The sequence below is a fragment of the Cyprinodon tularosa genome, unplaced genomic scaffold, assembly GCF_016077235.1.
Source record: "Cyprinodon tularosa strain WSP-4 unplaced genomic scaffold, ASM1607723v1 ctg200, whole genome shotgun sequence".
NCBI classification, from domain to species: Eukaryota; Metazoa; Chordata; class Actinopteri; order Cyprinodontiformes; family Cyprinodontidae; genus Cyprinodon; species Cyprinodon tularosa.
In genome coordinates this window covers 461720-485717 of record NW_024038735.1, presented here as the reverse complement: position 1 = coordinate 485717, position 23998 = coordinate 461720, and the positions used below count along the sequence as shown (strand labels likewise).

The 23998-nt window shown below is 39.9% G+C and overlaps 1 protein-coding gene across 17 annotated transcripts in view; it reads left to right on the top strand.

The window, feature by feature from the left end:
* Positions 1-23697, top strand: part of LOC119783237 (pleckstrin homology domain-containing family A member 5-like) — a 186914-nt gene extending 163217 nt beyond the window's left edge. For 6 of the 17 annotated variants that reach the window (XM_038284645.1, XM_038284643.1, XM_038284641.1 and 3 more), the window contains 10 exons: positions 2828-2986; positions 3362-3520; positions 3844-3964; positions 9353-9468; positions 15205-15411; positions 16613-16774; positions 17047-17180; positions 20110-20252; positions 20551-20629; positions 22618-23697. In XM_038284645.1, the coding sequence (XP_038140573.1) occupies positions 2828-2986; positions 3362-3520; positions 3844-3964; positions 9353-9468; positions 15205-15411; positions 16613-16774; positions 17047-17180; positions 20110-20252; positions 20551-20629; positions 22618-22675 (1338 nt within the window). In that variant the 3' untranslated portion in view covers positions 22676-23697. Of the gene's footprint in view, positions 1-2827; positions 2987-3361; positions 3521-3843; positions 3965-9352; positions 9469-15204; positions 15412-16612; positions 16775-17046; positions 17181-20109; positions 20253-20550; positions 20653-22617 lie in introns of all 17 variants that reach the window. The other 11 variants (XM_038284647.1, XM_038284646.1, XM_038284644.1 and 8 more) reach the window with 8 other exon arrangements.
* Positions 23698-23998: the final 301 nt, after the last annotated feature.

The following is a 23998-nucleotide window of genomic DNA, read 5'->3' as shown; positions in this document are numbered from 1 at the left end:
AACTCTATCTTATCTTTTAGCCTAGACTAAAGTTGGTCACCATCTTAGTTACAAACTGCTGGGGGGATTTTTCACCCATCATTTATCACAGGTCAGCCAACATGGTTCTGGTGGTTTCTCTGTCACTAACAGCAGTGGGCTCCAGGGAAGCACTAAGCAGAGATTATTAAATCTGGTCCCCCAAAAAATCTGAAGGCTCTGATAAATTCACCTGTAAGCCAAAAAATCCAGGAAAAGTTCTGTTGAACTATCTGGGTGCAAATTATGAGTAAAGATGAATTTCCATGTTCCTCCTTTTCTGAAATAATACACTTTAGATCCTAAAATCAGACCACTGAGCAAATTACATTTTCCTCCTCTCAATCCTTACAATACCTAATTTACCAGCCTTTTGTCATCTTTCCAGCGTTTTTTATTGTCATTACACTGTCACAAGTACAGCGCAACGAAATTATCTCCCTGCATTTAAGCCACCCCCTTTGGAGAGCAGCGGGCTGCCATTATGCGGGACCCAAGGAGCAGTGTGGGGTTTAAGGGTCTTGCTCAGGGAGTGGCGGTCCGTGTGGGACTTGAACTTAGAACCTAAGGATTCCAACCACAGTGCCCTAAACATTAGGTCGCCACTAGGCTGCCACTCCTCAAAGCAGGCATTAGCGTGAATGGTCTTGCCAAAGGACTCACACTGGCAGCTCATTCCCCGGCGAACCCAGGCTTGTTGGACGGGTGACCTCCCACTTGAGCTAGGCAGCTGCTTAAAGTCGTAGGGAAATCATATATAAATGTCAAATCATTCTGGCTTAAACATTTATATAAATCTACTCTTTATCGGACATGATCTTATTTTTTCTGTTATCTTATGCAGGCCAGTTAGTTATACGTCAGCCTGAACACCTAAATTCGGCCAGTGGGCGACAGTGGCGTCGGATGTAGGAGTTTGCCCTGAAATCGGAGGATTGATGGGTCAAGCCCCGGCTCCGACTTTCATTGTCGTTGTGTCTTTGGGCAAGACACTTCACCTGCATTGTCTACTGATGGCGATCAGAGGGCCCGGTGGCGCCAGTGTACGGCAGCCCCGCTTCTGTCAGTGAGCCCCAGGGCAGCTGTGGCTACAATGTAGCTTGCCACCATCAGTGTGTGGTGAATCAATGTAGTGTAAAGGGCTTTGGTCAAGTCTCCTGAATTGAATAAAGGCGCTATATAAGTAAATGCCATTTACCAATTATATATCAACGGATATCTGTCAATCAAATTTTTTGGGTCATAGCATCTTGATTCATATGTCGCAGCTAATATAGGCAACAGTTGAAATAAGAATAATTTCCTTTCCCATTGAGTTCCGTCCCAGTGTTCACGGGGATGGAACTCAAACATGTACGGCTGGAAGCCTTCTACACCAAACCAAGCTTCTGCCGCTCTGGCGTCCTCTTCCACAACATCTTCATCCCCGCTTTCCTCCTCTAAATAAAAAATGGATGACGGAGGAGACTCATCCACAACCTCCGACACTAAACTCTCCTCCTCTTGCATGTTTCCGCTGTCCATAGCGTTCCTTGACAGTGTCGTTTCTAAGTCACCAATTTAGTGCTACTTGGTCCCAATGGAATTTCCCATTGGGAACCTGCTAGCACTAAGTTGCTAACTATTAAGATGCTTACAAGAAACCAGCCACAACCAAACTTGCTTGGGAAACTTCCGCCACAACAATCCACTCGTGTAAAGTCAGGCACCACTCGGGAGAATTCGGAAATGCGACGGTTGGAAGAGCCGCTTCCATAGATCTTTAAAAGGCATTAACTTTATGTAGAGCGTTTAGAGATATGATCCACTCACAACTGATGTCAATTTTGTACAAAGATGAGAAAAAGTGGATAAATAACCTGACCAGCTTTACAATGGGTCAGTCTTAAGAAAGCCAAATGCTAAGTTTTGTAGGCTAGTCGTTTTACGTACCAAATTTGTTCTCATTGTAAATCATATTTACAACAATATATTTATTCATGTGGAAAAACCACTAAACTATAACCTATATGCAGAGATGGGAAGTAACGAAGTACAAATACTTTGTTACTGTACTCAAGTAGATTTTTCCGATATTTTTACTTTACTTTACTACTTATTTTTATGGCGACTTTTACACATTACTGCAGAGGATAAATCCCTTCATTTCAACATTTTTACACATTTTTACACAAATATCTGTACTTTCTACTCCTTACATTTAAAAAAAATGGCTCGTTACTTTAGTTTTGAATCATTTCAATGGAGTTACCGTTATTATTTTTCACGTCATCAATACCAAATTCAATCTAATCGGATGGGAATCTACGTCGCATTCGACGCACCACTACAAGATGAATCGACAGATTCGGCGGTATTCATTGGCGGTAAATCATTGCAGCTTGGTGGCGGTGGCGTTAGCATAGTAGCATGGACGACGAGATGATTGAAAATGAACACAACGGAGATCTAGTCCTATTGGCAGACATCCATTTAAAATGTAGGCAACGGCATGAAAAAAGTGATTTCTACTTTTACTTTTATACTTTAAGTAAATTTACAAGCCTGTACTTTGTTACTTTTACTTGAGTAAAGAAGTTTAATCAGTACTTCCACTTTTACCAGAGTATTTTTTAACACAAGTATCTGTACTTTTACTCAAGTACGGAAAGTGAGTACTTTTGCCATCTCTGCCTATATGTTTAATGTCATTAGGAAATAATATTGGCAGTTGCTTGTGTGACATTTGTAAAATGCAGCTCATGTAGCAAGACACTGAAAAAACTAACCTTCAGTTTTTTTGGGGGTGTTTTCTTCCACGCACTTTCAGACGGAGCCTCCCAGTCAGCTCCATGTCCGCATCCAGAAGGAGCTCTGGAGGATTCAGGATGTGATGGAGGCCGTCAACAAACAGAAAGCTCAGAGAAACGCTGCAGAGGGGCCAGGTTTCTATGGATCCAATTCCAACTTCAGTAAGCACAAAAATGAGGTGAGCGGCCATTAAAACCACTGTTCCAAATCAATTAGAGAAACCAGCTCAAGTTAACGAGTTTATGTTAATGCACTTTTTGGTTTATCCTCTAATGTTAATGTTGGTTCTTCCTTTTTGATAATTTCTTGAAAAGAAGTGATTTATCCTGTGCAGTAATGTGGACAGAAGCTGCTTGCTGGCAGCTTTAATGGCCCTAAAGAATTGCGTCTGTCAGGCGGTAACAATAAAGGAGGCGTTCTCTGGCTAATCAGATGGTCAGCACATACCATGGGCTAAAACTACTCTGTGCCAGATGGCTGTTACCCTGATCCTACATGGTGGCACCATGTGTCACTTTGCTTCCTATCCTGTAATGCCCTATATAATCCCCAGGAGGAGGACTCGGCACCCCCGCGGCCGCCTCTTCCCCATTCCTATGAGCCGAACTCCCCCGTTGTGCCCCCTCTGCCCGCCTCTCACTCTGGCGCACGGCCATCTTCGCTCCAAAGGCCAGAGGACAGGAAGGCCAATCAAAGGAATAGCTCACAGAGCGTAAGCTTGTTGACCCGCTGACCCCTTTTGGTTAACCCCGCCATCAGCTGCTCCATCACACTCCTTAGTTAACTGGATGTGTTTCAGTTACTTTTCTGTTGGGTCATTTTTCGCATTTCTCAACATGCTTCCATCTTTTTGCTTATTTCTCTTTAATCAATGTCTTTTTTTCTGTTCTCCTGTGTTATAACTTGATTTCACCTTATTCTGTTTACATACAAACCATAAGTTTGAATTTGTTGGCCTGCTTTCTAACTGACTCAAACTACAATAACTTATGATTAAGTCTTTGATGATGTATTTAACCTGTTTTTTGGTTGCAGGGTCCTGACTACAGGCTGTATAAGAGTGAACCGGAGCTGACCACGGTGGCCGAGGTGGATGAGAACAACGGAGAGGACCGATCAGAGCATCCGTCTGACAGAGAACATGCTGGAAACAAAGGTGGGAAACTGTTAAAAGCCAAACTAAAAAAAGGAAAGGTTGTGTTTTAAAGATGTATTACACACAGATATATTTTATGTGATTATTACACTTAATTTGATGATTAAAACTGAAAGATATATCAAAAACATTTAAAACATTCAATAAAATCAGAAGAGAATTTGAGCTGAATGGCAGAGATTTCTTCAGATACCTACAGCTAAGACACTTCTATTCCAATGAGGTTGAGAAAGAATTATCACCAGAAGGAAATTAGTTGATTCAGCTCTTTGTAGATGCATACACGAAAACCCCAATAAAAGTTGTATCTAAACTTTATAAAAGCCAACAAAAACGAAATGGAAATAACTCATTATATATAAAGTCCAAATGGGAAGCAGAGTTAAAAGTGAAACTGTCAAAGAGTGACTGGCTTTCAATGTGCAAAACACTCCTCCACAAGCTCCAGAGGCTGGAGGGAATTTGGATGGAAAAATTTAATACGCTACTTCATAACACCTCAATTACAAAATAAATTATTCCATAATCAACAACAATGTTGGAGGCAATGTGGACAGATGAATGCCAGTCACTCTCATATATTTTGGCAATGTACAAAAATACAAACCTACTGGGATCAAGTTGTTAAGGCTACAGAAGAAATAATAGGATACAAGATACCCAAGGACCCACGAATAATTTATTTAGGCTGGCTGGAGAGTGAAGAAATACACCGGAAGTACATCTATCTTCTCAAAATCTTGATAGTGGCAGCTAAAAAAGCGATTACCAGAAAATGGTTTAAAAGTGACCCTCCACACCTGACGCAATGGATTTTAATAGTAGAGGAAATCTTCACAATGGAGGAAATGACCTACCACCTAAGGATCAAGTACAAATACCTGAAGGAACAGTGGAAGAAGTGGTTTGATTACACAAATCGGAAAGGACTGACCCTCAATAAGACTTGAACTACATATAAACCTTTTTTTAAGACTTGTGTGAACCACATTCACCAAACTCGGATCCTGTTATACCTTTGCTGTATTTTTATCGCCTTTCTCTGTTCATATTCTTTTTTTTTGTCTGTTTGCTTGTTTTAATGTAAAATTGAAAAAGTACTAAATAACTGAAATATAAATCAGGAATTCAGTTCCTTAGAGAAATTTTAATTTCACTTAAGAGAGAGAAAAGAAATGTCTGTATTCTTAAAAGAATGCTGATGCGCCAATCAGTTCTTGTTGTCACACATTATAGCATCAGTGTATCATAGCATTGAGGCACCGCTGAGGTATGAAGGAAGCTCAGCTCCCATCAGAAATATGTCCAGAAATTTGATTCAGGACTCTGAACAGCTTATTTCACAGGGTGTCTGTTACAGCCGCCATGTTAGTCCTCTTCCCCATGATTCTGTAACCAGAACTCAGTCATAATTCAGCCTCTACTGGCGTCACCTGGAAGTCACAGGATGCTCCCCAGTGGCAAAATGAAACTCCATCCATGTTTTGGAATCTGATAGCAGAACATTTAAGACCAGCACATTGAGAAGTCAGTATGTTACTTGTAAAGATAAGGCCACATTAAAGGAATAGTACACCCAAAACATGATTAGCCTTCATTTTCTACTCACCCCCATACTGAACAACACTCTGGAGTACTTTTTTGATATCTCAAACGCATCTGGAGATCTGGGAGGCTTCTTGCTGTCTGCTGACATTCAAATAATGGAGGTCTATGGCGCCCGAGGCAGAAAGGTCCATAAAAGTCCACAAAAAACGTGTCAATATTCCTCCATACTGCTCGTCCAATGTATTCCAAGTGTCCTGAGTGGGTAGCGTCCAGAATTTACTCGAAACGAAGTCATTTAGAATGTTTTTAGAGCATAAACAGTAGTGTTTAGGATTTCCTGAAAGTGCGCACACGCGCGCTCATGACGCTACGGAAACCGCGGCAGACCAAACCAGATGAAAGTGCGCATTCAGCTCGGCAAAGAACTCATGCTCTTCCTCAACACTGAAGTCCTCAGATATTTTTCTTTCGTTGTTTCTTTCTTTGCACAGGTAAACAGCACATTTCTTCTTCTACGCTTGCATTATTGGAAGAGCAGACGCTGAATGCGCACTTTCATCTGGTTTGATCTGCCGGCTTCCGTAGCGTCGTGAGCGCGCGTGTGCGCGCTTTCAGGAAATCCTATACACTACTGTTTATGCTCTAAAAACATTCTAAATGACTTCGTTTCGAGTAAATTCTGGATGCTACCCACTCAGGACACTTGGAATACATTGGACGAGCAGTATGGAGGAATATTGACACGTTTTTTGTGGACTTTTATGGACCTTTCTGCCTCGGTCACCATAGACCTCCATTATTTGAATGTCAGCAGACAGCAAGAAGCCTCCCAGATCTCCAGATGCATTTGAGATATCAAAAAAGTACTCCAGAGTGTTGTTCAGCATGGGGGTGAGTAGAAAATGAAGGCTAATCATGTTTTGGGTGTACTATTCCTTTAATTGGCCTCTCTAAATTCCCTTTAGGTGTGAGTGTGTGTGTGAATGGTTGTTTGTCTCTGTGTTGCCCTGCAATGGACTGGCCATCTGTCCAGGTTGTACCTCGCCTGTCGCTTGCAGACAGCTGGAGATAGGCACCAACAGCCCTCAGGACCCCAGCAGGGATAAGCGTAATGGAAAATGGATGGATGAAGTGTCCATCTTCTTAAAAGATTTCCGCTGCAGCAATCAGTTCATGTTCTCATACATTAGGATCCCTTTGCATACATTATAGCATCAGTGTATCATGGCATTGAGGCACCGCTGAGGTATGAATGAAGCTCAGCTCCCCTCAGTCACCTTTCTTTTAAACTCAGCCAAGTTTGCTGGCCAATTGCCCACAAACAAGCCATGGACATGAAAGAATGTATTTTTTCTGTGTGGACGGGTGCAAAGTCCTTTTAGAAAATGAAAGCAGCATCACCAAAAGGCCTTTCAGCAGAGGGAAGCAGGAAGTGTTACCACATTTTCCCTCCCTCCACACAGCTGTCCAAAAATATCATTGGATTCAGGACTCTGAACAGCGAACTTATTTAGCACCGATATTCTACTGCTTCCTCTCTGAGCCGCCGTTTCTCAATTCACAAGATTAGCGACTCGTGTCCTCATTAAGTATGTTTATGATGTATGAAGTTTAGGTGAACATTGACCCTTGTAATTCTTAGGTCAGTATTGGTAGCCCTTCCTGTGACTCAGTGCCCCTGAATTAGCCCTCAACTGTAAAAAGGTTGGTGACCGCTGGTCTAGATAATAATAAATTATTACTTTTTTCATTTATTGGGGGGAAAAATATTTAACGCAGTCAGATAAACACAAATCAAATTGGCATTTTGCCAAATAAAACAAAAAAATACTTCGCACACAGAGGGCTGCTGCAGACGGGCTAACGTTAGCCCTGGCTGTGGTCAGCTTCGGAGGTCCACTGGTTGCCGTGGTCCTCTCAACATCCAAACTTCTTTTTTTTTTTTTTATTAAGCATTAAATCAGTAAATTGCCGTATAGTGATGCTTAAAAGTACAATGTTCTCGCCTCAAATGATGATGAAATAATTTTATAGAACAACGGCAACAGAAAAGAGAAGGTTTAACTTAATACCCTGAGCGCTGTGTTGGCTAACCTGGAAGCTGCTGCCGCAGTGCATGCTGGGACTAGGGATGGGGATCGAAACCCGGTTCTATCAAGGACCCGGTTCCACTTTTTTCAAAACCCGAAAATCAATAACGTTTGGGCTTATCGATACCACTATCGAGTCTGGTCGTTTTTTTTTTTTCTCCCGGAGGTCCTGTAACATAATTGTGCGTCCCTCGAGTCGCGACACAGCATTTAAATCTAATCAATCCAATCACTGCAGCATGTCCACCAATATTTTGGAATGAAATTGTAAGCAAACAGATATTAAAAGTAAAACAAGTGAAGTCTGGCACTTAACTTCACTCGCGACTCGAGGATGGCTGAACGGACAAAAAAGGTCTAAAGTTTGGCTTTATTTTACCAAGCTCAAAGATAAAAAAGAAGCAAAATCGTCTCTTTTAAAGGGGGGAACACAACCTCAATGGCCAAGCACATTAGTATTGTGCATGAAATAAAGGCCAAATGCAGTATCTTTGACTGTCTCCGGGTTGAAAAGACTCCTCCTCCTCCTGCTGCTGCCGCCGCACCACAGTCTTCATCATCCACTCAGAGTACCACTGGTTAGCGCGCACACAGACTTTGTAGCTTGTCCGGTCAGTTAAAAATAGTAATTGTGAAATCCGTGTTGTAATCGGCAGCATACAAGCTAGTTAGCTTGAAAAGTAAATAAAGTTTCAGACGTGCTGCGTGATGATGTGTTCAGATTGCCTCAGTAAAACGACAATTAGGTTATCATGATGCGTTCAAGTGTAACGTAAAGAAAAGGGAAATTGAGTTTTTGGCGAGAAACATGAGTAATGCAGTTGTATTTTGCTCTAATTATTTTAGAATATATAATTAAACTACTGATGCCAATATTTATTAAAAATTACATTTAATTTAAAAAACAATTATTTATTTGCTAAATATTTTCCTAATCACTAAAAACATGATGAAAAGTGACAGTAGACAATACATTAACCAACAATTGTGAAAATTTATAAATTTGTTTTAACCAAAAGAAGACATTTCTGCAAATAGTGTTTTTTTCCCGCCTCCTTTCTGTCTGTTAAAAACATATTGTCGCATCGTCTTTCCACCAAATAACAGAAAAGTATCGATAGTGGTATCGATAAAGACTCGGATCGATAAGGAGTATCGATAAAGGCATTGATATCAATAAATATTAACGATCCCCATCCCTAGCTGGGACAGCCTTCAATCTCTAGAACGGAAGAGTCTGCTCTGATGCATGCTGGGTAAAGAGGGAGGGGTGAGAACAACATCTTTGTCCGTTCTCGGTCTGCTGTTCTTGTGAATTGGAAGAGTGCTAAGTCTGAGGCTGATGACGTTTGACAAGCACACGAGGACGCACAAGTACACATATTGAGAAACGGCCAGGGTGTCTGTTACAGCCGCCATGTTAGATATCTTCCCCCATGATTCTGTAAACAAAACTCATTCATATTTCAGCCTCTAGGGGCGTAACCTGGAAGTCACAGGATGCTCCCCAAGTGGCAACGCTGCACTGTCACTAAATGAAACAGACTCCATCCACGTTTTGGAATCTGATAGCAGAACATTTAAGACCCGCACATTGAGAAGTCAGTGAGTTACTTGTAAAGATAAGGCCACATTCACCCCCTCTAGATTAAATCCTCAAAGTACCAGAAATATGTCTGATCAAGTAAGTCTCATATCTGTTCTGTTGCTTAACAACAACTTTTATCAACTCTTTCTCATATCTGTTTAGGCATGTCCTACCCCGTTGGCATCGTCCCACCCAGAACCAGGTCCCCAGTGCCTGAGTCTTCCTCCATAGCGTCCTACGTCACTTTGAGGAAAAGCAAGAAGCCCGACCCCAGGACGGTAAGTGGCTTAATGTCAAGCGCCATCTTAATTGAGTTGAAGTTGTGCAGCAGGGCAGTCAACACATGGCCAGGCTGTTACTCATGCGCTAAAACCAGGCTTTCATAAAATAGATGCTAAGTGAGGTTTTATAGGCTTTCCAGCCTCAAACTATCATCTTACATAAACCAACCATATCATTAGTGCACCGCGCTGAAGGGTGTGTCCTCTTTCCAGTGTGTCTGCATTGGTTTCTGTTTAAAGAGAGATGAAAATATAAATAAAATCTCTCCTACTTACTTACTTCTTTGTTTTTTGTTGATCTAAAGGCCATTTACTCTTTCAGATTGTTTCTTAATGCAGTAAAGTTTGTGCTTGGATTTTAACACCAGGTCCACATCTGTGAGTCCTTCAGCAAAGCATAAACCGGAAAATTAGCGACTTCACATCATCAGCCCCTTCTATTGAGGCATTAATAAGCCCCCAGCCCCTCAGAGTGCAGCCATGCGTGTCTGTAAGAGCGTGCCAGCATGCAGGAGTCAGGCTGTTCGGGCTGCAGATCAGCCAGTTTGCAGAAAGTAAAGAGTTTAAGTTGTGTAACGGTCAAGGAAGTCTCTGTTTTCTGCATGCACACCATATTTGGGGGTAACATTTAGACTAAATTCAACCATAGCCAATTTCACAGTTAAAACAGCACCATGGGATCTGACCTAACTAGAGTGTGACACCATTTGGCTTCATGCACTCTGTGAGCATAAGTATTAAAAAAAATCATGGCAGCTGCATATTCAATGCCGAACATCTTCACTATTTTACTATACTTACATAATATTTCAGTGTGCTCGTAAATAGCTTTCTACTTTGGGTTGCTGTGAATCCCAGTTGAATCACCTTGTACTAATTTGTGTCTAGTTAAAATGACTATCGCAGCCATCAAGTACAAATTCGCATGACGACATAAAACCATCTGCACTATTTCACTGAGAGTATTATTTTTCCCACACACTTTAAAGGAACATAAACCCCTCCTCCAAACAGGATTATTTTCAGGCATGCACACTAAACAAAATATGGCTACAACAGGTGTTTCAGCTAAGCAATATACGGCAGTGGTTTGGATTTCATGCCGTGGACGTTTAACAAAATGCGCTAATTTCACTGCAAAAAATCTAAATCTAGATAAGTCATTTTTTCTTAAAATAAGTGCATTTGTTCTTGAATTGAGGAGCTAAAAGAGACATTCTGCCAATGGAACAAGACAATTTACACTTACAATAAGAAAACACAATTGCATTGTCTTATTTCAAGTGCATATTACCTAATTATCTTATTTTAAGACTAAAAATACTCATTCCATTGGCAAACTATCTCATTTACCTGCTCAAATTAAGGGTAAATTCACTTAATTTAAGACATTTTTTACTTATTTCTAGATCGTTTTTGCAGTGTTGTAGACTGTAAAAAATGTTAATCTAAATAAGTAATTTTTTCTTAAAATAAGTAACTTTTTTTCTTGAATTTAGGAGGTAAGTGAGACACTTTGCCAATGGAACAAGAAAATTTACATTTAAAATAAGAAAAAATAACTGCCTTGTCTTATTTAAAATGCATATTATCTAATAATCTTGTTCTAAGAGTAAAAATACTCATTCCATTGGCAAACGATCTTATTTACCTGCTCAAATTAAGAGTAAATTCCCTTAATTTAAGAATTTTTGTACTTATTTCTAGATCGTTTTTGCAGTGTAAGTCTAAAAACCATTGCTGCAAAATGTAGGAGTACAAAAGTTTTGCAGGATCTCGCAAAACTTTATTTTTTCCCTCCTTGTCCCTTTAGGGGCTCCGTAATTTTCTGTGTGGCACACATGCACACTAAAGCAACTGACAAACAAAATAAGGCTACAGCAGGTGTTTCAGCTAAGCAATATATGGCAGTAGTCTGGATTTCATGCCGTGGACGTTAAACAAAATGCGCTAATTTGTAAGACAAAAAGCCATTGCTGCAAAAGGTAGGAGTACAAATTTATTCCACATCCTAAAAAGTAATCCGCTGCAAAATGAAGAATGTTGTAAACCCTGCATGTGAGCATCTCCCCACTCGGATATTAAAACGTTTGATAAATCAGCTGTGAAGCCGATGGCGTCGTCCTCGTCATTTGATAAAGCGATCCCATATGAGAGAAAAAGAAAAAGATGGAGGGAAATCAGTGACACTATTTATTACGTTATTTCAATGTTTTTTAGATGCTCTAATACCTGTGATGTTCAGATTTTTTTACAGGCGTTCTTTAACCCATTTAGGCCTAAAACGCCTGGAAAAAACACCTTAAAAACCTATGGCCGATTTTAAAAAATACCCCTAAAACCTGAAGTTTTTCTGTAAATTCAGCAACTGTGTCAATGCCTAAATTATTGATATCTCAGCTTCTGTAGCAGATAGAACTCAAAATATATTTTATCTTTGAAATTCTTCCAAAAAAAAATGTGAAAAGCAGTAATCAAAAAAAAAAATTCAACCTTTTATTTTTTCCATATGTGATCATGTCTTCATTGAGAATGTGCAATATAAAACGTTTTCAAAATAAAGAACAAACATTACATAAATAACTATCTGATGATTACTTATTAACAGTATTATTATGCATAATAATGCATATGTCTGTGTTATAAATTGCATACAACCTACCTCCAGATGGCCACAAATCTGTCCCGGGACATATTTTGGGGGAACTGCGTCCTGAAGAGAGGTTTACATACACAGCCCAATAAATGTCTTCATCTCCGTCACAGTCACGGGTGACCACTTTGCCATCTTTGCTCTTGTTGGAGTTTGGTTTGTTTGGTCACTGTACCTATTCGTCTCGGTAACAAGATGCATCCAAAGTTCTTCATTAAAAATATGCTCAAATGCCTGCAGCGGTGTGGCGTCTGCAGGCAAATCAACTTTCACTCCAGGTGTGCGGTTGAAAACACTCCGTGCATTGCGGTGGTAGTTCGATTGGTTCAGCGCGTTCAAAGTCATCATTTTCATCTATACCGTCATCAAAGCCGACACACTCCTCAAAATCACTGCCTTCCGACAACTCTTCTCTGTCAAACTCCTCCATGTTTGCTTGAAAAAAACTTCTTTCTTCTTGCTTGACTTATATGCTCTCCCGGCGTCAATGGTAGAATTACGCAACAGCGCCCCCGGCTTGAATGGTAGAAATGCGGTAATGCTTTCCCGGCCTAAATGGGTTAACTTGGCAATGGTCTCAAACGTATATCTTTTTGTGCTTCTTTAAAATTCACAGCACGTAAAGATCAGTGCAAATAGGAGCTGCTCTGATAATACTCTAATTTTTGGACAGTATTTCCACTTTTTTTGTAATTTGAGGTTAATTTCTACGGAGCCCCTAAAGGGACATGGAGGGGAAAAAAAGGAACTTTTGCGAGATCCCGCAATACTTTTGCGAGATCCCGCAATAGTTTTGCGAGATCTCGCAAAAGTTTATTTTTTGCGAGATCTCGCAAAAGTTTATTTTTTGCGAGATCTCGCAATACTTTCGCGAGATCTCACAATACTTTTGCGAGATCCCGCAATACTTTTGCGAGATCCCACAATACTTTTGCGAGATCCCGCAATACTTTTGCGAGATCCCGCAACACTTTTGCCAGATCCCACAATACTTTTGCGAGATCCAGCAATACTTTTGCGAGATCCTGCAATACTTTTGCAAGATCCCCCAATACTTTTGCGAGATCTCGCAATACTTCTGCAAGATCCCTCAATACTTTTGCGAGATCTCGCAATACTTCTGCAAGATCCCGCAATACTTTTGCGAGATCCCGCAATACTTTTGCGAGATCTCGCAATACTTCTGCAAGATCCCACAATACTTTCGCAAGATCCAGCAATACTTTTGCGAGATCCCGCAATACTTTTGCGAGATCTCGCAAAAGTTTTGCAGGATCCCGCAATACTTTTGCAAGATCTCGCAAAAGTTTTGCAGGATCTCGCAAAACTTTTTTTTTTCCCTCCTTGCCCCTTTAGGGGCTCCGTAATTTTCTGTGTGGCACGCATGCACACTAAAGCAACTGGCAAAAAAAATAAGGCTACAGCAGGTGTTTCAGCTAGGCAATATATGGCAGTAGTCTGGATTTCATGCCGTGGACGTTAAACAAAATGCGCTAATTTGTAAGACAAAAAGCCATTGCTGCAAAATTTAGGAGTACAAATTTATTCCACATCCTAAAAAGTAATCTGCTGCAAAATGAAGAACGTTGTAAACCCTGCATGTGAGCATCTCCCCACTCGGATATTAAAACGTTTGATAAATCAGCTGTGAAGCCGATGGCGTCGTCCTCGTCATTTGATAAAGCAATCCCATATGAGAGAAAAAGAAAAAGATGGAGGGAAATCAGTGACACTATTTATTACGTTATTTCAATGTTTTTTAGATGCTCTGATACCTGTGATGTTCAGATTTTTTACAGGCGTTCTTTAACTTGGCAATGGTCTCAAACGTATAACTTTTTGTGCTTCTTTAAAATTCACAGCACGTAAAGATCAGTGCAAATAGGAGCTGCTCTGATAATACTCTAATTTTTGGACAGTGTTTCCACTTTTGTTTTTGTAATTTGAGGTCAATTTCTTTTTTCATTCCGCAATTTATTTATTTTTTGTACAAAAGAGCCCTTGTTTATTTTTGCATTTTATTTACTGTTGCGTGTTTTTGCTTTGTTTCCTGTTTGGTTTTTTGGGATCTTGTCAAAGTTCTAATACTGAAACTCAAACACATCATGTGGCTGAATTATTAGTGAAAAGTTTTGAGCTATTTAAAATAAAATGAAATTTGAAGCCAAAAGTTTGAATTAGGGATGCACGATATTGGGATTTTGGCCGATATCCGATATGCCGATATTTTAAAACTCATGTAGCCGATAACCGATATCGATACTGATGTTAAAACTGGACAAAAATAAGTAGTTATTGAAAATAGCAGTTTTGTTATCCATTTCTGACACTTTGAAAAATAATATACTCAAATATATTTTCATATGCTGATATTAAATAGATTTTTAAAAACGAGGTATCGATCTATTTTACTTTCAAAATCTCGTGAAATTTCATCGTTCTGTTACAAACTCTCGCGATATTTTGCAAATTCTTGTGAGATTTTGTTAGTAAAATAGATCGATACCGCGTCAATATATCAACATATAAAAATATGGCAACATTTCATGAATTTTCGGGGGATTTCGTAGCATAAAGATGACATATAGCAATATTTCATTAGTAAAAGAGATTGATATGGTGTTTTTAAATGGCAATATATCAGCATATGAAGATATTGGGATATTTTAATGTATCAATATTTTTTCCCTCGTCTTTAGAAGTTTTTAAGTCTGTAAAAAAGAAGTTTTTGAGGAAGAAGAAGTAGTATTGTTTTTTTTTTTACACTTTAGAAACTCAGAAGCTGATCAAATATCGGGTTAAATATCGGTGGGGTGGCCGATGTCCGATATTTAGTTTTAAGGCCGATACCGATAGGGGGCCGATTATATCGTGCATCCCTAGTTTGAATTAGTTTATCAGTGCAATTTTTTGCAATCTATTTGTTTTTGTGATATATATGTCGTGTATATAGCCCAAATATATCCTGACATTAGATTTTCTTCATATCGCCCAGCCCTACTACATAATAGTATTTTTCTTTTCTTTGTTGTAACTTTCCTGCTCAAATAAAGAATGACTTTGTTTTCATCTCTGGCCAGGAACGTCCACACAGTGCCGTGGAGCAGCAGCTGTGTGCTGTGGATGGCAGCCGGCCCCGCATGAGCGTGGAGGAGCAGATGGAGAGGATTCGCCGCCACCGGCAAGGCACCCTCAGGGAGAAGAAGAAATCACTGAGCTTCCGGGGAGGCAGCCTGGAGAACACACCCGCCCGCAGTCACTCCTTCAATCATTTCCATAGCATGAAGGTATTTAATGACCCCTCCGTAAACAGCCTCTGATCCAAAAATGATTCAAAGCTCTCTCATTCCAATTTTAAGATTCCAGTTATCATTTTTATCAATCAATTTAACACCTGGTGGGGAAATGTTTTCAGTGTTGTGTGATAGGGACGGATGCTCTGAATGAGTACATGTGTTCCTAACAGGATCAAATCTATTCAGTTTAGTTCTATAGCGCTAATTCACAACACATGTCATCTCAAGGCACTTTACAGTTCAACCAGATCATCCAGTCAAATTGATTCAAAGTTTTCTATCCAAGGAAAACCAGTTGATTGCATCGACTCATTGACTCAGCATTCCCTCACACTAAGCATGCTTGTAGTGACAGTGGAGAGGAAAAACTCCCCTTTAACAGGAGGAAATCCCCAGCAGAACCAGGCTCAGTGTGAGCGGCCATCTGCTGAGGCCGACTGGGGTTCAAGGAGAGAGAAGCAGAGATACAAAAAGCAGCTGTAAAAGGCGGCCCAGTCCAGGAAACACACAGCCAGGCAGACGAGCTCCGAGCCAGCTCCCATGTCAGAGGATGAAGAGAGCACATCCAGCCAGTCACAGTCAGAGAAACAGGACTACACTGGAAAACAGGCTAATCTCCTACATCTATAAACAAAGGTGTTGATGGCAGCAGCACAGCTGATATTTCTCTCCAGGATGGAGTCACAGCCAAACAGGAACAGACCAGATGAAGCTACTATGAGAAAAAGCAGAGAGAGCAGAACGTTAGAGATTGAACTAACAGATTCTGCAGAGTGGGAGAATAGAGATAGAACGGTGAAAAAAGGGTCCCTATGTCCTCCAGCAGTCTAAGCCTATAGCAGCAGAACTATAGAGATAGCTCAGGATAACCTGAGCCACTCTAACTAGAAGCTTTATCAAAAAGGAAAGTTTTAAGCCTAGCCTTAAAAGTAGACAGGGTGTCTGCCTCACGGACTAAAACTGGTAGTTGGTTCCACAGGAGAGGAGCCTGATGACTAAAACTTTTTATTGGGTTCAAAGTAGTACCCAAAACTTCTTAGCTTTGTTTCATTTAACAAAAAATACAAAAAAATAGTCAGATTTTTCTCCCTTTGATCCATTGATTAAACAGGCTATAGAGAATATTGGCTCCTTCATATCTCTCTTACTGATTTTTCTATTTTGCCATTTTTGTGTGTTTTTATACCTTTAGGCCCATATTAGGCGAAGGGATGAGGTGATGAGCAGTGATATTCAGGAGCTGGAGGCCTCACTCAGACACCAGGACCTGGTGAGGGACCAGGAGACCCCTGCGGAGGAGATAGCCCGTCTCAAAGAGTCCTCTCAGGATGATCATTTCAACCTGGATCGAGAGGTAACTTCCAGCAACACATGGATCGACATCCTGGGGCAAAGACCGCTTTGGAGTAATCTTTGTTTAATGTTGCATAGTTTTTATCACTACATTCACCACATGTATATGTCAGCGCAGGAACGTCTTCACTTCTGTATATGATTAATCTAAATCATCAAAACTGTGGGATTTTTTTAGGATTTTAATCTGTTTTTGTATCTTTCAATGTACCATTTTTGTTTCTTTATTTGTTTATATAGAATCTTTAATGTGCGCTTGTTTCCATTTCCCAGCTTTCTGTGCCTGATAAAGTGCTTATTCCTGAGCGTTACATTGAATCAGACCCTGAGGAACCTCTGAGTCCTGAACAGGAGGCTGACAAGCGACGGAAAGTGGACCGTATTAAAGCCCTAATAGCAAAAAACAGGTAAATATGCACAGATAAAAAAATAAAAAAAAGATACTATTTGTAATATCCTGGACTTTCCTGTGCAGGCATTTAATAATAAAACCATCCTGAACATAGAGCTGCAGCAGCTAAATATTATTACTCAGCGGATTATATCCATGAATTTAGACATCTCAGACAAGTTATGGATTGTGTTTATAAAAGTATTTTCCCTCTTTCAGATTTCGTTGACTTTTAATTTATTTTTACTTTTACTTGTTCAAACCATTTTCACAAAAATAATCTTATTAAATAAGCAGTTTTCATTAACAATGAAAATGTCATCCCCAACACTGATTAAAAAACGTTGGTTAAGTCACAAAAATGTGACAGCGAACAACATTTTTACAGAGCAACATGTTTTGCCTTTATTGAAGTCGTAGGGAAGTTATATTGAAATGTCAAATCATTTTGGCTTAAACATGTATATAAATGTATTCTTTATCAGACGATATTGTCCCAAAATTTAGAAAATTTCTATTTAAAAAAAAATTCTGTCTTAACATCTGTTTTTTTCTTCTGCAGACCAGTTAGTTCTACGTCAGCCTGAACACCTAAATTCGGCCAATCATATATCAACAGTCGTCTGTCAATCAAATTTTTTCTGTCATAGCATCTTGATTCATATGTCGCAGCTAATATACGCAACGGTTGAAAAAAGAAATCAGAATCATTTCACCTTTGGCAGGGGTAGAGCTAACAGAACTGGCAGCGTTGCGAGGCAAGGGCTCAAACATGTACGGCTGGAAGCCTTCTACACCAAACCAAGCTTCTGCCGCCCTGGCGTCCTCTTCCACAACATCTTCGTCCTCGCTTTCCTCCTCTAAATAAAAAATGGATGACGGAGGAGACTCATCCACGACCTCCGACACTAAACTCTCCTCCTCTTGCATGTTTCCGCTGTCCATAGCGTTCCTTGACAGCGTCGTTTCTAAGTCACCAATTTAGTGCTACTTGGTCCCAATGGAATTTCCCATTGGGAACCTATTAGCACTAAGTTGCTAACTGGTTAGCAAGATGCTTCCGACAAACCAGCCACAACCAAACAGCTTGCGAACCTTCCGTCACAACAATCCCGCCGCTTTGATGAACGACCAATCACATTCACTTTATTCACTCACGTAAACTGTAACAGTTGGAACAGCCGCTTCCGTATGAGTTTAAAAGGAAGAGAAGGTTGGAAACAAACACGTCTTGCTGTCTGTGAAGATTTACAAAGTCGTTGCTAAATATCTGATACTCTAGTGAACAACAGTGAGTTATTATCCACGAACAGAACATGTATCAATAATGAACCCTCCCTTCTTTTCATCATTTAACAGTCCTGTTAAATATAAACTTGCCTCGCCTTCTTCAGCACATTCAATCTAGTGGAAAAGTCTGTTTATGACTCAGGTCACTATTGCAGGCCTCGGTTTAAGGCCTGCAATAGTCTGTTGAGGATACAGTGCAGCTCGATGATCCTCCTGATTAGAGCAAAATGAGGCAATTGTAAAACTTTTTAAAGAAGAAGTCTGGTCAGCCAGGAATAATCAATGGATAATTATCTGTACCTAAAATTTATATGTTTGCACTGATTTAATGAATTTAGCGTTAAGCAATAAAAAAACATAACAATAATTTTCGTCACGATCACAGAGTCTGGGAGCGGCCATTTTTGCCCAAATATAGTAACCCCTCCCTCCTGCCATCTTCCAGCAGTGACGTCACGGTGCGGTAAGCCTAGCGCCATTCTCCCCGCTTTCCAAGCTAAATCAATGGGAACTACTAGACACATCTGCAATCAACAACAATTATTGAAGATTTCCAGAGGACTTCACCATTGAAATTCACCAGAGCTATAGTGAAACTAACAATGCCCACGTGCATGGCAGCTGGATGCTGGAATACATCGGGTGAAAGTGGAAAAAAAAGAGTTATTCCACCTTTCTGATTCCTGATCCTCCACGGACGGGTTGGTCGTTAGATCGCCAACTTGAAGAGGGAGGATTTGCCATCGAACTTCTGGCCAGAGAAAAAACCCGTAATATGTAGCCAACATTTGGAAGAAGAATGTTTTCAAGATGACTTGGATAATAGCGCGTTGTGACAAACACCAGATACAGAACTGGGACTTGATCATCATATACCAGTCTTATATTAAAATTTTATCACTGCTGCACTTTAAAAATGGAAATGTCTTGAGAGCTGTATTGAACTATTTTTTTTTTGTATACACTCTGTGTGTACAAAGTGACATTTCACAAAATGACACCGCACTGTGACGTCACAAACCAGTAGGTGGCAGTAGTGTTCTTTAACAAACATGGATGCTTCCAGTAAAGCACATTCAAATGAAAAGTACTCCTAATTAAAAACACTCATTGAGCAGTATGTAATAAGTTCATATTTAAAGTACTTTCAGAAGTTTGAATATGACCGGACTTTTTCTTTAAAAGGCTGTTTTGCTGCTTCAAAGACGACTTTGGAAACAAGATTTCTGCTCTTGAGCAGTTTGTGACTGCTTGTTTCCACAGAGAAACTATCCAAACCAAACCACCATGGCCACATCTAAAGGCCTGGAAGAAGCATCACTTAAGAAAATAGAAATGTGTGTTCATATTTATTATTTATTTCTATCTCTGATTTGAAAATAAGGCACACTCAGGGCTTGTGGTAAGGTGGGCGCCCCATTAACAGAGTCAATTTGCCCTAGAAATGTCCATCCAGAATTTTAATTCCTCGTAATTGTTAATAAAAGACACAATTGCTGCAAAATCATCAAATAAAACAAACAATCTATAACGCTGCAGTCACAAAAAGCCCCAAAATAAGAAATCCGTCAGGATGCAAATAATTTTTCACATCCCTCTACATACAAATGTTGCGGCGTGTTCTAATGAAACCATTTGTGTGTGTTTTTACCCAGCATGGCGAATGTGCTACCCAGTTTAGCTTTAAGCCCAGAGGACGTAAATGAAGAGGAGGTTACTGTTCAAGAAAAGGAGAAGATGATTAATATCTCCTACGAGCTGGCAGCAGAGGCCTCCAAACGCAGCAAGCTGGTAGCAGGTACATCTGCAGGGACAGCACAGAGAGATGGTGGGGGATTACATTAAAGAGATGCACGGTCTATAGGACACAAACTGGTGGGAGGAAGTTCTTGGAGACAAACTGACTGCTTCCATCCTTTATGTGCTTAGTAATTAATTTCTTCTCACACCCTCTTTTAATTTCCTTATTAATTTAATTGTCTTTAGTTTTTAATTTTGCACTTTGGCTTTTTAGTAATTGGTTATGGATATTTTTTTAATTTTTTAATCATTTGTCTGTGCCTGTGTGTTCAACATGATGCTTTTTTTAATTGCAGTGAAAAGCCTGTCGTCTTCTTCCTCACCCCCACAGTCTCCCAACACACCCCCTCAGCTCACTGATGGCTCTCACTTCATGTGTGTGTAGTGGCACCAGTAAGGTCCTTCATCATCCTGTTTTGTTCATAATCATGCTGCTGTGAAATTATTATTTATTTATTTTGGCCTCTGAGAGCTTAAATCCTGCTTTGATGAAGGAAACAATCATTAGGTGCTTTGAAATATTCTGTTGCATTCCAGAACTTTTTTGTTTTGTTTTGTTTTTCACATCACATCACTGCATTAGCATGGTATGACTTTGTGTTACTCCTCATATGAACTAATATATAAACAACTAAACCTGTTACACTATAAAAAACATGTCTTTCATTGGGATTTTCTGTGATAAGACTAAAATAAAAATAAAGTTAAAGGTTGTTGAATCCTAAAAAAAAAGTATCCTGTAAAGCCGCCTAATAATTAGATAGTCTATCCGTGTGTAGCTTCCTTTGTTAGAGAACATCACTGGATAAATGGCACCATGAAGACCAAAGAAAAAAAACAGACAGGGCAGAAGGCTAACCCAGAGTTAGGGTCATAAAACAATATCAAACACTTTGAACTTCTTAGGCAACGTTCACACTGCTGCCCGAAGTGATACAAATCCGATTTCTTTGCCCATTTGCCACCTGGATCTGATCCTTTCATGCCAGTCTGAATAAGTCAGATCTGATTTTTTATATATATATATTAGGGATGGGACGGTTTATGAAAACCGTCCGAACCGTTCGGTTCGACTGTCTCGGTTCGGTTCGCGTGTGTTGCGTTCGGTTCATGCGCTGCTCCTTTTTCTCATAGGCGAAGCGTTTACACTCCAGAGCAGAAGGTGGCGGTACTGCGACCAAAGCCAACCACCAGTAGTAAACAAGAAGAAGAAGAAGCGGAGCAGCGGAGCCGGGTGTAGCAGAAAAAAATCAGTTGTTGTGGAGAATTGTGTGGGTATGGCGAGTGGGGAAGAACAGGAGTTGGAAGACGCGCCAGCAGCACTTTATAGGTCTGCTGTATGGGACCACTTTGCATTTAGAGTGACCTACGATGACGGCGGAAAGAAAGTTGGGGATAAAAGTGCAACAGTGTGCAAGCATTGTGCAACACGTTTTGTTTATTCTAACAGCAACATGACCAACATGTCAGGCTAACCCCGAAATCCCTCATAGTCCATCAGCGCTCCGCCCCTCTGCGCTCCAGACCGGCTGCTCAAAGCAAAGCCTGCAGCCTCCGCTGTGGCTCCCGTCCGCTCCGCTCTGAGTTCCTTGGAGATCGTAGAGGGCATGCGCCAGATGATTCAATTCAAAGCAGCAAAACATGCGGAAATGATCCATGGTTTCCGCGAATCATTAAAAATAATTACAATTAATTATTTTTGGGGGATTTTTTTCATTAATTTCATAAATTTTTATTTTTCATTAATTTTTATACTTTTTTATTTTTTTTCGGTGTAACAATAAACATATACCGAACCGAAAACCGTGACCACGAAACCGTGAACCGAACCGTGGATTTTGTGAACCGTTCCACCCCTAATATATATATATAAATAAGAGAGTCATGGGTGCTTGTTAAAAACTACTTCTAAGAGCACTAAAAAGCATTAAATTAGAGTCACTCATCCCTGTATAAACCCTGTACCTGTTACAGGTAAGTTGTTTAATCGTTGTCATACGTTAAGTGTAAGTTACTCATAAGTCGGGGTGACAAGCTTATCCAAAACCTATGACCAACTTCTCCTCCAGACCTCATCCCCATCATAGAGTGAGCGAGAAGGTGAGTGTGATGGAAGATTTCAGAAGATTCTGAGACGCTGTCTAAATCGGCAAGGTGTGACAGGGACCTAAAACCTTGCCTTACATTGTTTTTGTCTATTGCACAAAATCCCAATAAAAAGAATTTTAAAAATTACGGTTGTAATACTTCAAAATATTAGTAGGTGAGGAATAACTTTTGCAAAGCATTGTGCGTTTCTCGGTGGACTGTAAAATCTAGCTGCTGTTTGAAAGTAATTTTTCCCTCCATGTGTTGCCCTCCAGCACAGGCTCTGGCCTCAGTAAAGACCTACACATGAAGGAAATAACTAGGAAGGCATAGAACACCTCCTGAGGATCTTCTTCCTGGAGATCGGCACAAGGCCTTGACCCTCAGAAAGTGGAACTGCCTCCTCATCCCGTCAGGCAGCCTTTAGCTACGGACTTCTGTTTACTCACTGTGACATCTAAAGCTTCTATGCCAACCTTTGGTGACATTTCTACTTTCATTGCCCCACTTTGAAATGAAACTCGCCTTGTTTTTACCATTGACCGCTGCAGACCTCTGTTTGTTTTTTACTCTAACTGCAGTTTTATTTAGTTGTTGCAATACAGGCCGACGTACATCTGTATATTTGGGAGGCTGCAGCCTGAACTCTGTTGAGTCGTTTAGCTTGTAGCAGAATGTTTGTAGGCCGTGTTTGCCACTTGCATTTCAACATATTTTTTTAAGGTTTTAAGATGCTTCTGCATATTTTTTTAGTTAAATTTAATCTAGTATTTAATTCAGATTGCTTTTCAGACGCTGACATTTAGCTAACTAGTTATATTTATCAATTTATGGTGAAGAACGCTCGTCTATACGGATGAGTTATAAACAGATCTATAATCAACAGATATAATAATGGAGCAACTTTAATCTAGACAGACTGAAAATATTTGTACATTTTCCATGTTTCCAGTCAGTGACACATCGCTGCCAATAAATATACATATTTGAATGTTCAGACTTACGTCGCTCTTTGTTCCCTCTATCTGAAATATATATATTTAAATTGAGAGATGGACAAAAATTTCAGAGTTTGGTATTATTTTAGGATATGTTGATTAAAAGCCCTGGATCTAAAAAAAATGCATGTTTAAAAAAAAAAAGCAATAAAAAAAAGAAGCCTTTGTCAACTGAAGATATTTTTGCGTGTGTATAAAGTGTAACTATGAGAGGTTTACTGTGTATATAATGTACATTGTGCATCGGATGGGAATATATACCCACTATATAGGTACGTACGTACATACAGATTTGATTTGCAAATGTTCATATCCCATCTGTTTTATATCATGTTAAATAAACATCGGAGTTTCTAATTGTTATGTTTCTGTGTTATTTGTTCTTGATGCTATGCTAACAGAGCTACAGCTTGTACTCGAGGGGTTTCTGGTGCCCTCGATCCATGTACAGTTTAAAAAAGGAACAACAAATGCACAAGATTGCTTCATTTCAATGTAATGAAATCAGTAATTGGAGTTGAAAATACATTTTCCTCTGCTTTTATTAAAACTTATCTATATTATGGAGAGAGAGCCAAAACCTAAAGTGGCCCTGAAGTGCAAACTGCAACTAAAAATCTAAAAGCGCAACAACATTAAGGCCCCGTCCACACGAAGT